Below are 15,329 nucleotides of genomic sequence, written 5' to 3' on the forward strand. Positions count from 1 at the left end.
GAGTGGGATTTGATAATAATTTTCAGCTTGCGGGTGGCCTTTGCCACGTTACTCACCCTCCAACAAGCATAAACGTTCAGTGCGGTGCATTAGATTGCTTTGCAGAGCTCAGTTTTGCCACCCCTTTCTCTCTTCGGCAGCATGGCTTCCATCCATCATATTTTTTTGCCTTTAGTATGATTTCAACTGTTTTTGAATTGGATGCAGTGATGGGCTATCTATGTAAGCCTAACTTACTATGTAAGTAAAATAATTTAAACAGTTGTTTACAAGTTGTCTAACAGTAAACACATTACCACACCTTCCATTATTCCTATAGAAATGGACTAGGGCAAATATAAATAACTAGTAGTATATTTATAGAACCAAAACCCTGAGTAGTTTTATAAGACCATCTGCTTCAAACTCTTTAAGAATGTACAACGACCGTGTATATACAAAAAGCTTAATAAAAGTTCCAGTTTTGCAACAAAAGTCCGGGGATGCTCCCATTCCCTTAACAGAGCTATATTTCTTCATCGACCTGTAAAGTACATTCATTTGTTATCCGCAGACGTTTCATGTGGGCTTTTTGTTTTGTTTTGAGGAGGGAGAACTTATTATATTGGAAAGATATTAAGGAAGAAAGCTGCTTCAGGAAGGGAGAGACAAGAAAATAAATGAGCGTAGGCTAAATAAGAGGTCTGTATTGCTTCCAAGACCGAAGCTAGTGTTTCACCGTGTGCTGTATTGGCTTACAAGCCTGCTCAGAGCTAACGCCTGAATCCCTAATGGAGACTGCGCCGACCGGGTGATGCAGATGTAGCAGGAGCAATTTAGGTAATCTGCATATGGTGTAGATTGACTAGCTGAGTTGGGAGCAGCCTGAGAGATCTGCCTGTCCATGCTTTCCTATAGCTGCTTCCTGGACTCCTCGGATGCAAATGCCTTGCTTGGTATCCTGATGTATGCGCGCTGCAACCTATTTATTCATCCATGTTGTTTTGCAATTCCCAGCTGGGAGGTTTGCTCCTGCAATTTGTCTTGCCCTGCCTTGTGAAAGACTGGAACTCCTTTTCCCACTTTTGTATTGCCCTTCTCGAGTTTATAAAGTTAAAGCTGTATTCATTAACTTTCTGTCCTGACCATATGAGCTGGGAGAGAGAAGTGCTTATTACAAGACAAGTTTGTGGAGCTTCACTAAATTCTCCAGAAGCTTCTGTTCTGAGGCTATGGTTTGGCACTTTATGAGATTTCGTATTTGCCTTATTTGTCACGGTTGACACCAGGCAAGCCTTGTGAAGATGTACCTGAAAGGGAACCTGTGCGATGCCCTACAAAAAGTTTGTCATTCTGGGTTGATGTGCAGAGGCAGCAGGGAGTTACATTTCTCTTATAGAGGGTACAATAGAGTGCCTTAACTTGGGATGAATGCGATATTTCAAAGGACCTGGAAGCAGACTTGCCGTGTCTTTAAGACTCAAGTTTCACAACACTGATGATCTTCCACGGAAAAGTCTCTTGGCAAATTTCAGACACTTGAATGTGCCTGTCCATGAAATGGGACCCCTTTATTTGTGAATCCCCATCAAGTTCTGCATAATCCCCGTGAAACTGTTCTCAGGTCGCCTACATAAATCATCCTCATTATGAAGAAACCACCTAAAGATCTTAGTTCTCTCTATATACTGAGGAATACTGCTTGTGTAGAAGGAAAATGAGAGATTTCCAGTCTCATCAGCAACTTTGCCCAATATTTGCTAAACCTTCACCAGCATGAATTGCTATTGGGACTGGGTTGTGGGTCACCCAGCTCTTTGCCTAGTAGAGTTGTGCTAAACTGTACAGCCGTTACTACTCTGTTAATTAATGCAGCTTCCTTTCTACATGTGAGGACCACGTGCATAAGCAGTGTGGTTTCTCCAAATGTATTAATTCTTTGAAAACGCCTCATTTGGGCAAGCAACGTTGGTATTTGCTATTCAAGCTGTATCCTTGATGCACTTGATCAGGTAATTCAGAGAGACGGTATAATTGCATTGTGTCACTTCCATGATTGTAGAAGCCAAAAGCATTCCCTTGCAAATACGAAGGTTGCTTTCTGACATGATTACCAGCAGAACTTCAAAATTATCTCTCCTTGCCAATGGTCCTGACACCTTGCCAGGAAACTTCTATTCTAGAAACGTAAACTGGGCATATGCAGAGCTGAAGGAAAATCTTTCAGTCCTTTTTGTGATATTTGCCCAGTGTCTGCACTCAAAGACAGGCTTCATGTGGATTTAAGGCAAGTATTTTGCACAGTTCCCATCTCTAGGCTATACAGATACGCAAAATAAGCAAGAAACTGTTTATGGACCAAAGCTGGGGCAAGGAGCATAGTGTGTTCCCAAGATGCATCAGGAGTTTTATTGCTCATGACGGGAAGTTCCCAGGGGGAAGGCCCCAGGGTGGCAAACGGGGACACGGTCCCAGAGATGCAGCACAAGTCAGGTCATGCAGCTGTGCGGAGCTGCGAGTTGTGTGAGCGGCAGTCTCCTGGTAAGAACAGAAGTATCCTGAATTTCTCCGGGCAGTCCACCTGCCAACGCCAAGAGTGAATCTTTCCACTTGAAAAGAGCAGAAGAAGGACTGGGGAGAGGAAAAAAAATGCATTTCATTGTCATCTTAAGAGGCCTTCATTTAGTAATTTGCTAAAGGTAATTTTTCTCAGAGGCTGGGTGGGTCGGGCTGTTTCAGTGGTGGTTTGCACCTGAGTCCAAATGGCAGATGGTCTGAAGGCGGAAAGGAGATGGTGGTTTCATACCAGCCATCAGCTTTTATAGTGCAAATTTGGATTCTCTCTGCTAAAGAGAGGCCAAAGGCAGCGGTGGAAAGAACGTCAGTGATGAATGGATGGGGCTTCCACGGGATGGGGCACAGCATGTTTCTTGGTAGATACTTGGCTGCTAGTGGCCTTTCTCAAAGTATTTTTTAGAGCATAAATAATATGATCAAGATTTGATCAGTCAGTTGAGTTGTGGTATCGACAATAAATTCCAGACAGCTGTTGTTGTTTACCTAGGAGATATCTGACCTGTAAAGTACAAATTTTAATTTTACATTAATTTTGAATTCTGTGCCTGAATGGCCACAAATTGCACAAGCACAAATTTTCAGGCGGAAAAAAAGGATAGGAAGCATAGCTATCGACATGGCTAAATCACGATCTCTTTAATGGATTGGAATTTGAGAAAGAAACCTGTAGAAAGCAGAAACAAATAATGAACCGCAGAGGGATGATAAGGAGGAGACTAAATTTTATGAATTCTTTACTGATAGGAGGAAGAGTAAGCGAAGACTTGGTCCTCTAAGTAAGGAGGGAATGATAGCAACAAGTAATGCCAAGAAAGCCTGTGTTTTAGTCCCTTTTAAACTTTTATCTTCATACAAAAAAGGGGGGGGAAAGTGGAAAAAAAGCAGCAGTAGGTGTACTTTCGACATTGTGTCTGTTTTTAGCCTGTGTGAACTTTGTTACTGTGAATGCAATTTATATTGGGTTTGTGCATACGCCGATAGCAGGGACATCACAGTTTTGGGAGAATACATACAACAAATAAAATGCAGGTTCCTCTGGAAGGTGCAGATTGGGACCTGCATTCTTGTGCTTGTTTTCACAGAAGTTAGAGATAGGAGAGGCTCGTTCAGTGCTCAGCCACCCTTTCTGTGATTGTTCCCAGCTGAGCATTTGCCTCAGAAAACAGAATTATTCATCTGATTTTGCTAAACAGTGCACTCAGCTTGGGGATTTCTGCAGGTCTTTGTGGTCTTCTACTCCTCCAATAACAGCCTATTGTATAAGTCGGGTCTAGGAGGTGATGCAGTTTATTCACTATCACTCATCTCTTGTATCTCCATTTTAGTTTCTGAATATTTAATTTTCATTTTGCATTTCATGTGAATGAGAACAACTCATCTGCGTCAAGTGTGGCCTTGGTTACTAACTGCTGATCAATGGCATTCACTCTCGTCGTCATAGAGACTGGCCTGAAAAATGAATGTAATTATATTTTCCTCATCTCTCAAGTGACTCTTTTATTATTGCTCAGGTAATTACCTGACATGTACCTTGCAAGAATACGTGGTGATTTATTAAGTAAGGCAAAAAAAACCCCAAACCATCAGGAGAAACTGCTCGGTCTCTTTCGTTCTGGACTTCACGTGGTCTCTTCAGCAATCCCAGCCCCTGCTTCGATGGCACAGTCACCTTGCAGCTCAGACTTCCACGTCATCTCCGTGGGTAACGTGCTTCACGTGAAGAGTGTCTCCCATGTTACTTTGGTGGGGGATAGTGTAAAGAGTAGGACAGATGTTATGGTCGCCTTTTCTTAGTGTTCTTTTACTACCTGTAAACATCAAATTTGGTGCAGATAACAGTCAGTAGTAGGACACAAAAATTCACGTTCCTGGCCGAGGCCACCTTAGGCATTTCACTAAAGGCTTGATCCCAAGGTACAGTCTGTTTTCGGCATCTCATTTAGATGGGCTTTTATAAAGCAGACATATCAAAGTAGTTGTCTACGGTCTGTCCCAAAATTTCCAAAAGCAGCTCATGATATTTTCAAATCTTCCAAAAGTGAAGTCTTGCTTTTACCTCCAACTCAGACTTGTAAGCCTGATGTACAGGCTTCTAATGTCTGTGTATTGTTTTTTCTGCATGACTATTAGAGGCTCATCTCATGAAAATGATTCACTGCTATTTCAGCTGTTCAGTTACTAAATTTGAGAGTGGGGAGGAGGGAAACCCAACAACCTATAAATGATAACTTGCAAGAATAAAATAGGAAGAATAAGAAAACTTTATTTGACGGATTGGTTTATTAGCTGGTAGTATACCTATACATTCATAAATCCCTAAGAATTGAAGGTGCTGGCTAAACGTGAAAACAGACAGATGTAGAGAATCACAGGCTTTAGAGTCTTGGGTCCAGGGGAATGTCCTGATTCCTTCTTGGACAATTGCAGCCACTACTACAAGATCTTCCCTCTGTCACATCCAGTTTTCATATACTAGGATTTTTTTTTTCTTTTGCTTATCAGCCTAATTTATGCAATTGACTTTTGTCAGTCTCCTGATTTCCCTTATAATTGCCTCCTTTTGAGTGCCTTCCTGACTCCAGGGGGAGTGCTTTGGTGCAGTGGTGCTTGGTGTCCACCTTCTCTTGGAGTCTTCATCTTAGCGGCACTCTAATTTCAGTAAGTATCTCTTCAAGCCCAAGCAGAGCAAAGCAACATATGGATATTGTAAGGCTTTTGGAAATAAAATGTGCCGGTATTTTCCTTACTTTTGCCAGCTGACATGGATCCATGTTGAACAAGTTTCTTATTTCTGGGTTACGGGGTTTATTGCGGGAACAAAGAGAAGGTTGTGGCAAATAGCAGCTTTGTTCTCTCCAGTTCTTCATTTGCAGGGATCCTTTTGTAGGATTTGTTACAGATGTTGGTGAAATTAGAGTTGTTTCACCTTTTCTGTAATTTATATTGCAGCTGAGCAGCACAGGACAGGAGCCACAACCACCGCACGAGTGGCCATTTCTGACTAGTTGTCAGGGCGGAGGAGTGAGGAAAGCCTCCCTGAAATGGTCCCGGGTGTCTTGACAGAACATAAGACTAACATCATGCTCAGCGTTTTTGTTGATTTTACCCTTTCTTGACAACTCGGCTCTTGCCTTCCTCCCTCCTGTCACCGATTTGCTTAAGTCTGTGCTCCAGAAGCTTTGTTCTCAGGTGTGTGAGCTAGGACTTTTCACCGCTTGTTGCTGGTTTATCACTTACTAGGAGTTTGCACTAAATGCTATCAATTTGCCATGGGTTTTTTTTCCAGATGCTACTTGAGTGCAAAGATGCCTCATTATGTAGTCTGCAGTTTGGATGTGATCCTGAGAACTCTTCAGTAGGCTTTCTCTCTGCAACAGCCATCAATGTTTTATACCAGGTCCCGCCCTATGTCTGTCTCCTTTTTTTCTTGTCTTTTACCCTCAGCCCTGACCGTGACTAGCTTCATTTTCACCTTAGTAATCCCAGAACTTTTTTTTTAAACTCTCGTGTTCACTGCTGCCATTACAAATGCTCTCCCTCCTAATCATTATATACTTTATTTCCTTGCAGATTCTGCATGGCAACTGCCTTTTCCGCAGCTGGTAAGGTCTGGGGCTGGGGTCCTGAACCAAGCAGAGTTGTCACCCGTAGTATAACGTGCTGTCTTATTTCCTCTTCCTTTCCTTCCTTATGAGCTGAATGCAATCACTGTATAGCACTTATTCATGCCAAGGCTAACTTAGACTTTTTGTTTCCTTTTCTCTACATTTTGCCATATTTTAGAGCAAATTTTGCATAAACATATGCTGCTGTTTGATAGAACAGTGTCACACGCAGTGGATTTGCCAGGTCACGTGTGAAAGTTGGACCATTTAGAGCCCTGTTCCTTGCACTAGTCTGCATATTTCCATGACAACTGGTGACTTGTCCACAATCTTCAAGCTGTGTTATGGATTCACTTGCAGAGTTACTGGAAGCCAGAGAGCTGCCTTTCTTTGCTCTGCGTACTGAGACTTTCTGAGATTGGAGGAGTTGGTGAATAATTACATATAGTTCATGTGTCAAGAGCTATCTGGTCCCACCCCATTACCTTCTTGTCAGAAAGCAGTAAGGGCAGGGCTGCTCCCTCAGGGAAGGTGAGTGGGGCAGCAAGGGGGTCCCACAGCAGGCTAGGGGTCTCGTCACCCGAGGCCCGGTCCCACAGTATCTAAGTGAGGCAAGCAGGACAGATCCTAGGATGGTAGCCAGCTCCAACCAGCAGTACAGATAAGGCAATATCTGGATGATAAGGCAGGTCTCAAGTTGAGCCAGGAAGCCACTTTGTAGGTCAGGGTCAGATCCATTGATCACCCCGCAGGCCCACAGTGAGAAGGCAGGGCCAAGGGCAAGCTGGGAAATCAGTGCAAATTGAGGTCTAGGTCAAGGAGCTTCATGGCCAGGCACAGTTGTGGCTGAGCTGGAGACCAGCAGTCTTCCAGCACAGCTCAGGCAGAGACCAAAGCCTCAACCATGATCTTAAATGGAGCTCCTGGTCCCATGTGTGTGGGTGGAGGTCCCAGAGGGGACTGGTCAGGGACGTTAAAGCTTATTAGCGCACTCAGAGCCCCAACACTTCCCATGATTACTTTTTATGCCCTTAATGATCCTTATTTTAGTTAGTTTATTAGCTTTGTGTCAGATAATGTTGCATGATGTCTTTTGAAATGAGCAGGGCTACTAACAGGGCAGAACAAGTCATTGACTTCAGTGGGACTCTGGTGGGTCATAACTATGGGGCTGTCCAGATTTCCCAGATTCAGTGCCCTGAAGTTCGGCGGTTCCTGAAGGCCATACAGATACATCTTTAGATTGAGCACAGGAATGATCCCCAAGTTTACTTTATGAAAAAGAACCCTGTTAAAAATTCTCCTTTTTTGCCTGTTCAGCTTGTAAAGACCATGTTTACGGGTTTGGTAATGCAGCGAAGCAACGTGCTGTCTGAGCATGGTTGTAACTCAGAGTTACATTGCAGCATGGACAATATTCCCCATGCAGGTGTGAGTTAGAACCAAAACTCATATTCCAGCATGACAGATGAAAGAGGGGACGCTAAAAATACAGCTCAGAATTACAATCCATTTTCCTCTATTACAGTATTAATGCATCTCTGGAATGACTAGAAAATGCAATTTCTGTTTTTCATCTCCAGCTGCCCTGAGGACATCCACAGGAGATGCAAAGGGTTGGAATCAGATTTCCTTTTTAAAACAAAACATTAAGTAAAGGCATCCTATCATTGCACTTGTCATTTCCCTGGGGCACTATTCTGGGAGGTGACTCTCAGATGTCTTTGAAGGGATTATACTAAGGGTCAATACCTGGCTAAAACAAATTCGTGCTTGCTTTGCATGCTTTGTGAATTTTTTAGTATTAAAAATGGCCCTATGTTAAAAAGTTGTCTCTGTTGTCTAATGATTACCAAGTCGTTTTTTAGTGGAAATCTAGAAGGGCGAAAGTCATGAGATTGTGGGTTTTTTTGGAGTCGGTCTCTACAAACATGAAAGAACAGAACAACTCATTCTTTCCCTTTATTTTCCAGTTTCTATTTCTAACTCTTTAATATCAGAGTGGGAGGAACATTTATGACACACCGAAGAGGCAATTGGTGGTGCGAGCTTTCTGTACTACAGTAATGCACTGGTAGGGGATTATGCAAGATCTGAGAGCTCAGTGTTCTCTGCTGGCAAAAATTCCACTTTTTGAGGACCCCACATTCATCTTTGAGAGGAAAATTAGCTCTGGAGGAAAATGGGGTCTAAACTATAATAGCCACCAGTACTGAGGTAAACTTAGCCTTGTATTCAGTGCAGGATTACCACGGCACGTATTCTGATGTGCTTAAGGGTGCAGTCCCACAGCAGAATGAGCTGATTGAAGTCCGGACTGCAGTTGTCCGACCCTTTCCAGCAGCTCTCTGGCCATGCAAGTGGCATGAATGCTTGTGCCAGTGTTTGCTCAGCCAAACTGGGAAGTTGTGCGGGCTTTGGGGGTTGTTTTGGGGTTGGGTTGTTTTTTTTTCAGTTAGTTACTCAGCTAGAACAGCTCTCAGTTCTCTCATGTGAACCGTGAGCACCAAGCAGGCACAAAAGAGGTGATGGGAACACATGGGGAGGAGGATAAAGGGAGGAAGGGTGATACCTCACCCAGTCCTGACTTGGAGTAGCCAGGGCTGACAGAAGATTGCATCCCAAAGAGGTACAGATGCATAGCAGTGGAAGGCTGGTGGGGATCCAAGGAGAAATCTCTCTCCATTTTCTGGTCTTCATGGGCGAGGAGTAAGATTTCTCTTGTAGGCTCAGGGTGGTCCCGTTCTGCTGTTTCCCATTTCCTAGTTTCTTAGCATACACAGACACCTCAGCAAGAGGGAGTAATGGAAACAGGGTTTACTGCACAGAGGTTTTTGCAAGCCGAATTCACGCATGGAAGCATTAGATCTATGATACTTCCAATGTCCTTCTGATCTGTTTTACCTGTGGTTTTCTGGGATTCTTCCAGAAGTCTAAAATACAGGAGAAGGTGCTCTCCCTTTCCAGGGGAATGAATTTATCAGCACTTAGTTAAACAAAGAGTCTGAGAAACATTCATTTTGCGCAGAAGAAAGATAGTTAGGGATGAGATGTATTTGATGCAACTCTTTTTACAGCTAAATACAGTTAAACTTGAGTTAGGAGTCTACAGACAAGATGTGGTGTGGTCCTTGTCCTCCATGTCTTGCTCTATTTCCCACCCGTTTGACGCTGATGGCTCCATTATTTGTAAAAATCCCATGGGATGGTTGGTTTTGCTGTACTTTTATGCTCTTGGGGTACCCTCAAGATAAAGCTGTATCCTGGTGCACTCTTTTTGTGCCAAAGCCTAGAACCCCTCATACATTCTCAAAAAAGGCAGTAGCTCTTGAGAGAATTTCATCTGAATAACAAAAGGTGAAAAGCGTGTTCTTAGTTTTGCTGAGAAACCAAGTATTCCTACCTATCTTCATGAATCTGAAGAGGGGCATGGGTATGGCAAAGAAAAACCTCTCTGAGAATGGATGGAATTTAACTTTGCTTTGACTATGAGAAAATTAATTTTGAAAATTTGTGTATTGGAACTGAAACTGGAACATGGTACTTGGGTTGCAACACATCTTCAGAAAGAACATCTTTAAGGGTTTGCTAAAAGTGCTTTGTATTTTGGTATAGCACATCCACAAGTCATTTAATTCAGTCAGGTTTCTGGGAAGTGAGTCAGATGATGACTCAATTATCTTCAGCACAAACAGCCTCTGAAGTGTCACTGTCGGTATTATCAACAGAAGTGCTCATAAACTGATGCCACTGTTTTCCCACATCTCTTGGAAGTGATACGGAGGTTTGAAACTGTAGTGCATTCAACCGTGGCTACAACTGTAGCCCAGGTCTCTGACAAGTCTTGAATCTATCAAAAGCCATTCCTGGTGTCGACATGCCTGTTAGTTGAGGGGAGGCTTTCTGAAGCACAGCCTACTGTAGGTGTGGATTGTGAGGATGTTGTTGTATAAAGGCTGCTGAGAAAATCTTCAGAGATGGGAATGGTGGTAGCAGCGAGGGAATCTCAATTATTCATACTGTATTATGACTTAAAAGAAAGTCTTTCTAAAAGTGGAACGTGGAAGAGAGTGAAAAAAGGGATGGAAAAAGGATCTCTGTGATATGATCTGTCAAACTCACAGCTGGGAGGATTTGAAAGGATTGTAGGCTCCAACTGAGTAAAATGAGAGACCTTTTAGAAAGTTCAAGTGGCCTGGAAATCACCTTAAATGCTATTTAAACTGGCCTGTAAAAGAAACTAGGTTACTACAATGTGTGAATGTTTTTTCCAATGTACTTTAGCCTATGTAGACATTTAAGCAAACTTCTTACAAACATTTTTACTAGTTATTGGACATGTGCCTAGCACAATTGCTCAGTCACCCAGTTCTGAAATATCCAGTATATCTGCAAAGCATTTTGGGGGAATACAGTAGAGAGAGGTCTTGGGTTAATTCACTGCAGGGTTTCTTGTGAATGTTTTATGTGTTCTGACAATTTGGAGTATGTTTTGGTAGCAAGTTAATAAGAAAACAAGAAATGGATGAAAGCATTCAAATATGTTTGGCCTCAGCCCTGTGAAACAAAAATGTGTGATGCCATGTAATGAGGAGGTGCCTAAACTGAAAGCAGCTGGTGTATGGGAGAACGTCGGTGAGAGATGCCTAGCATGGTCCTAACCTGCCATCCGTACCATGGTGGGCACTTGTCAATAGGGTTGGACTTTCAGTGGTGATGTACTTCTGATTGCGGGTCACGTGAAGCTCCCAAGATGTTTCACCTGATCCTTAAATGGCCGGAAGCTTTAAATGACATTTTAACAACTCCGATCACACTAGCCATAAACCCAAACCTGCACATAGCCAAAAGCTGGTGTGCTGTGTGTCTCAGTCAGAAGACCCAGTGGATTGGTTCACAGGCAGGAGGTGAGACTAGATCACTAAAGGTGTGCTCAGCTCTGTGGCAGGATGGGGAAGATCTTCACCCTCAGCCGTGTCCTACGCATTCATTAGCACTGACCTCAGAGGTCTCTCCTTTCTCCCATTTCAGGGACTTAGATTTTCAGGCAGTTCCTACTGCCGGAGCATCCCTCCTGCTGGTCGGCTGAAGTTTCGGGGTCTGAACCGCTAGCAAACCCTGTTCAGTTCAAAAGCTGCAGGCTGGATGTTCCCGACGTAAATATTAACAGGCTCATTAGTAAGGTCAAGAACGACTTGCAAACAAGTCACTGAACTCTCCAGTGCCTACTAATTAGTTGTAACAAACAATAGGGATAAACATGAGCTGTCTGATTTTAAGTATGAGAACGCCAGCCCACTGGTCAGTGGAAGGGGAGAATGGCGTCATACACACGGTGAGCAGCCGTGAGACAAAGCCACGAGTAGCTGAGCCGCAGCATTGCTGGAAAAATCTTTGAGACAGGATTCTCTCTGGAACACAACATGACCTGGATTACGTATCCTCAGCAGATCTCTCAGCTCGAAGGTAAATAGTAAACCACAAATTCCCACTGGCCTTGCCTTCGGCACCTGCAGCTGCTTCTTCACCTGTTGCAGGAGGGGTTGGCGTGGGCTAGAGTGTCAAATATTCATGTCCCCTCAGTTTTGGTTGTGAATACAGACAATTTTTTTTCCCCTTGTTCAATGCAGCGCTGGAGCTTTCAGTTCAAACAGACCTACATGGTTGTACGGAAAAGCCAGCTCTTCACTCAGCTTCGTGTCAAACCACTCATTTTGCAAGCCAGCCCTGCTGGGAATTTGTCTCCATTTAAGGGGCATTTCTTAAACTGCGGCTCATGGAATGGCCAAGGAACACAGATATATTCCAACGCCATGCAATTTTACTCTGTGTACAGGCTGAGTCATGACGATTCGATATAGAAACCTTTTTAGAACCGGGTTTAAAAAAAAACTTTTATGGTTTCTCTAATAAAAGGTCTCTAAAAGAAGGTGTGTTACCTTTAGCAGCCAAAGGCAATCGTGTTGTCTTTTTTTATTTTAAAAAAATATCTAAAATAGAATATGGAATATGGCATCTGTTAAATGTTCCCCCTCTTTGATGGCTAAAAGTGCTATGAAATACTGACCATCTCTTTGCTTGATTGTATTTTGCTTTGTTTCAAATGAGGTATGTTGTTCAAGTATTGATTTCGGGTAAAAATTACGTTTTCTGTCAGTCTGTGCTTACACGGAGGATGAAATGATACAGGGAGCTGTGTGTGTTGTCCCCAAAAGCTTGCATGATTTATTTTGTGAGTGCAAATGTATTTTAAATATAAACTGTAGAGAGTAAGAGGTTGTGGGCATTTTTTTTTCTAATATTTTCAGGTTACCTGTAAGAAATTTTGTTATAAAAGTCAAGAATAGCCTATCATTTAATCAGCTGTAAAATGTTAATGTAACTCTATATAACATTCTTTCTTGGTAAGAAAAGGTTGCGATTTTTACTTCAATTATTTCCATACCCCAGGAGAAAAAAAAAAAGAGATAAAAAGGTAATAAATATATTCCAAATATCTTTTATTTCAAGGTAAAAATTAAAATATTTTGAGCACTTTTTAAACAGCACATTTTAGGACGGAGAACAAAGTATATATTGATTTTCTTAAATATGTGAGGCTTTAGCTTTTCTTGTTGTTTTCCTTATCCCTCTCTCTGGAAGTATCATCATTCTTGGTTTTGCTGAAGTATTTGTTTGTAATGTTTTTGTCACACATTTAGTTAGTTAGATTGATATAAAAGTATCTTTTTTTTTTTCTCCAGTTCGTTTGTTTACTGAAGCTGTAAATGGGTTCCATGGAGTTGACAATAGGTTATTAAAAGGAGACCTCTCAGTTCAATTTTCTTCTGCTGTGGCTTTTGTCACGTTTGTATTCTACTGGCTTTCCGCTCACCATAAAATGTTCTAGGCGAGACAAAACATAACTTTCAAACTCAAACATTTTCCCCCAGAATGTCCCCCAGGCCCCAAAGTAACAAACCACAAAGCTTTATTTTTTAATTCTCAGTTTTCTTGGTGAGCCTTTAAAATCTCCTGTAAAAGAAACCACTTTTTTGTTTAATCCCTTTGCCCGTGGATTTAGAGCCGCCATAAACTAGGCCACGCGTGACGCGCTCTCCTCCTCGGCATCGGTACCTGGTTTAACAGTAACGCACGAGCATCTCTCGCCCTTTGTGCTAATCGAACCCACACGAGATGGTGTAATAAGCTTCTTATCAGTCCAGGGGTTTGAAGATAACATTTTATGTCAGTGTGATCACACTTGTGGAACAGCTAAGCAATCAGCAGAACGAGGCAGCTCTTTAGAAGCAGGTTACTAGAGTGTATCACCTCTTTTTTGTGTGTTATAGGGATTCCTTTGCTTGGGACCTGCTGTCTTTCTTCTGGGCCTTGGCCTGACTAAGCAAGATGACTGCAGGCTTTCTTAAATATGCAGTCTGTTAATGTATGCATCATCATCGTCATCATCATCAAAGATGTCCCTGCTTACTGCAGGGGGGTTGGAGTAGGTGACCTTTAAAGGTCCCTTCCAACCCAACACATTCTATGATTCTATGATCTACCCTGTCTCCTAAAAGTGACCTTTAGATTTGAGACTTCTAAGGAAAACCAATTGAACTTCTCAACAGGCCTCTTAAAACCACCCCGCTCTGTGTTCTTCTGAGGAAGAAAACTGTATGTGAAGAAATAACGTGTTAAACTTTTTGTAACAGAAAATGTCTGGATACCTCCCTTCTAAGAATGTTCAAAGCTTTTATGTAGAAGGCAAGGGGGAGGGAAAATCTATACAGCAGAGCAGCTATGATATGAAAGGGCACTCTTATAAATTAATTGCTGTGCTTATTTACTTTTTGACTGGGTTTTTTTCCAGGTCCTCCCATTATTCTATGGGCAGTCGAGCTTTTTCCCATGACAGTATTTTCATACCTGATGGGAGAACAGAGAGCGAGCAGGCCGTCCAAGCAATGTCACAGGAGAACGTTTTAGGAAAAGTCAAAACTCTTCAGGTAAGAAATTGTCAGCGGGGGAAAAAAATATTTAAAATGTAGTAGAAAATTATCTCCAGAATGTGTTAAATGTGGATAAAGGCGGGTTGCTTTTTCAATAGCCTTGGGGCAGTTTCTCAGCCATGTAAGTTGTTTGGCCAAAAGCCAGTTAAATAATTCAGATGATCAGCAGAAGGTCTAGGGTTTGGTCTTGAAAGGTATGGCAGTGACGCTGCAAGCGAATTTGCAGAAATGTCTGCATCTCGTGGAACTCATTTGGATTGAAGTCATGGTTTTGGCATGTCCTGATCTGTGTGCCTGAGACCTACAGATGTGGTACTGAGTGAAAAAATGAGGGTGGTGCTGGTGGCAGGGAATGGCAGGCAGAGTGAGACTTCTTCACAAAGCTGAGTTCGTTATTCTTTTCTACCTAATTTTTTTTCTCCTTCTTTTTCTCCCTGTCCTTTCAATGGTTCTCATGTAAGGTGGATCTGTTCATCTCTCCAAAGTAAACAGCACATAAGTAACTACATAAACAACACATTTGGATATTTGCTTCTAAAGAGCTTTAAATGACCTGCTTTCCTTTCCAGAACTCTGTCCCGTCAGGGCTCTAACTATTTTTTTGCTTTACTTCTTGTACATCTCTAAGATTCCCAGCTCTATGCCTATCTAGACCTTGTCGTTTCAGTTTATTGCTCAGGATGCTGACACGTCCTGTCAAAATGCTGATAAATTTTTAATGCTGTGTATGCGCCGTTACCCTGTAGCTGACTAGTAAAACACCATTGATTTCTTTTACCTCTGAAGTCTGCCCGCAGTACATCTTCTCTGGTGAGCGAGAGGTCATGCATGGTAGACAGATCCAACCTTCAGGATGAAATTGTTCCTTCTGCCTGCCCGGTGCTGTCAGCAGACAGAGCACCTGAACGGCCTTGTCTCTGCTGACTGTGGATGAACTTTGAAGTCAAAACCACACTAAGACAGCTCCAATTTCTCTGTGCTGTTTTTTCAGCTTGAATTTCCCTGGGTCGGGTAGATTCAACGCATGCTGCTTTCCGGGCTAGAAACCATTGTATTTTAAATGACTGATGACTCTGGGCAAAGACGTGAGGTTGGACCTGTCTTGCAGAATGCTTGAGCGTCCTTTGGATACAAAGCCCACTGACTTCTCTTGGATCTGTTGTCTTGGCTTCAGTAC

The 15,329-nt window shown here is 42.5% G+C and overlaps 1 protein-coding gene across 9 annotated transcripts in view; it reads left to right on the plus strand.

The window, feature by feature from the left end:
- Window positions 1-15,329, plus strand: part of CRACD (capping protein inhibiting regulator of actin dynamics) — a 142,666-nt gene that overhangs the window by 100,098 nt on the left and 27,239 nt on the right. For all 9 annotated transcript variants that reach the window (XM_063335634.1, XM_063335627.1, XM_063335635.1 and 6 more), the window contains one exon: window positions 14,014-14,149. In XM_063335634.1, coding sequence (XP_063191704.1) covers window positions 14,014-14,149 — 136 coding nt within the window. The remainder of the gene's footprint in view (window positions 1-14,013; window positions 14,150-15,329) is intronic.

Source organism: Chroicocephalus ridibundus, chromosome 5, assembly GCF_963924245.1.
Source record: "Chroicocephalus ridibundus chromosome 5, bChrRid1.1, whole genome shotgun sequence".
NCBI classification, from domain to species: Eukaryota; Metazoa; Chordata; class Aves; order Charadriiformes; family Laridae; genus Chroicocephalus; species Chroicocephalus ridibundus.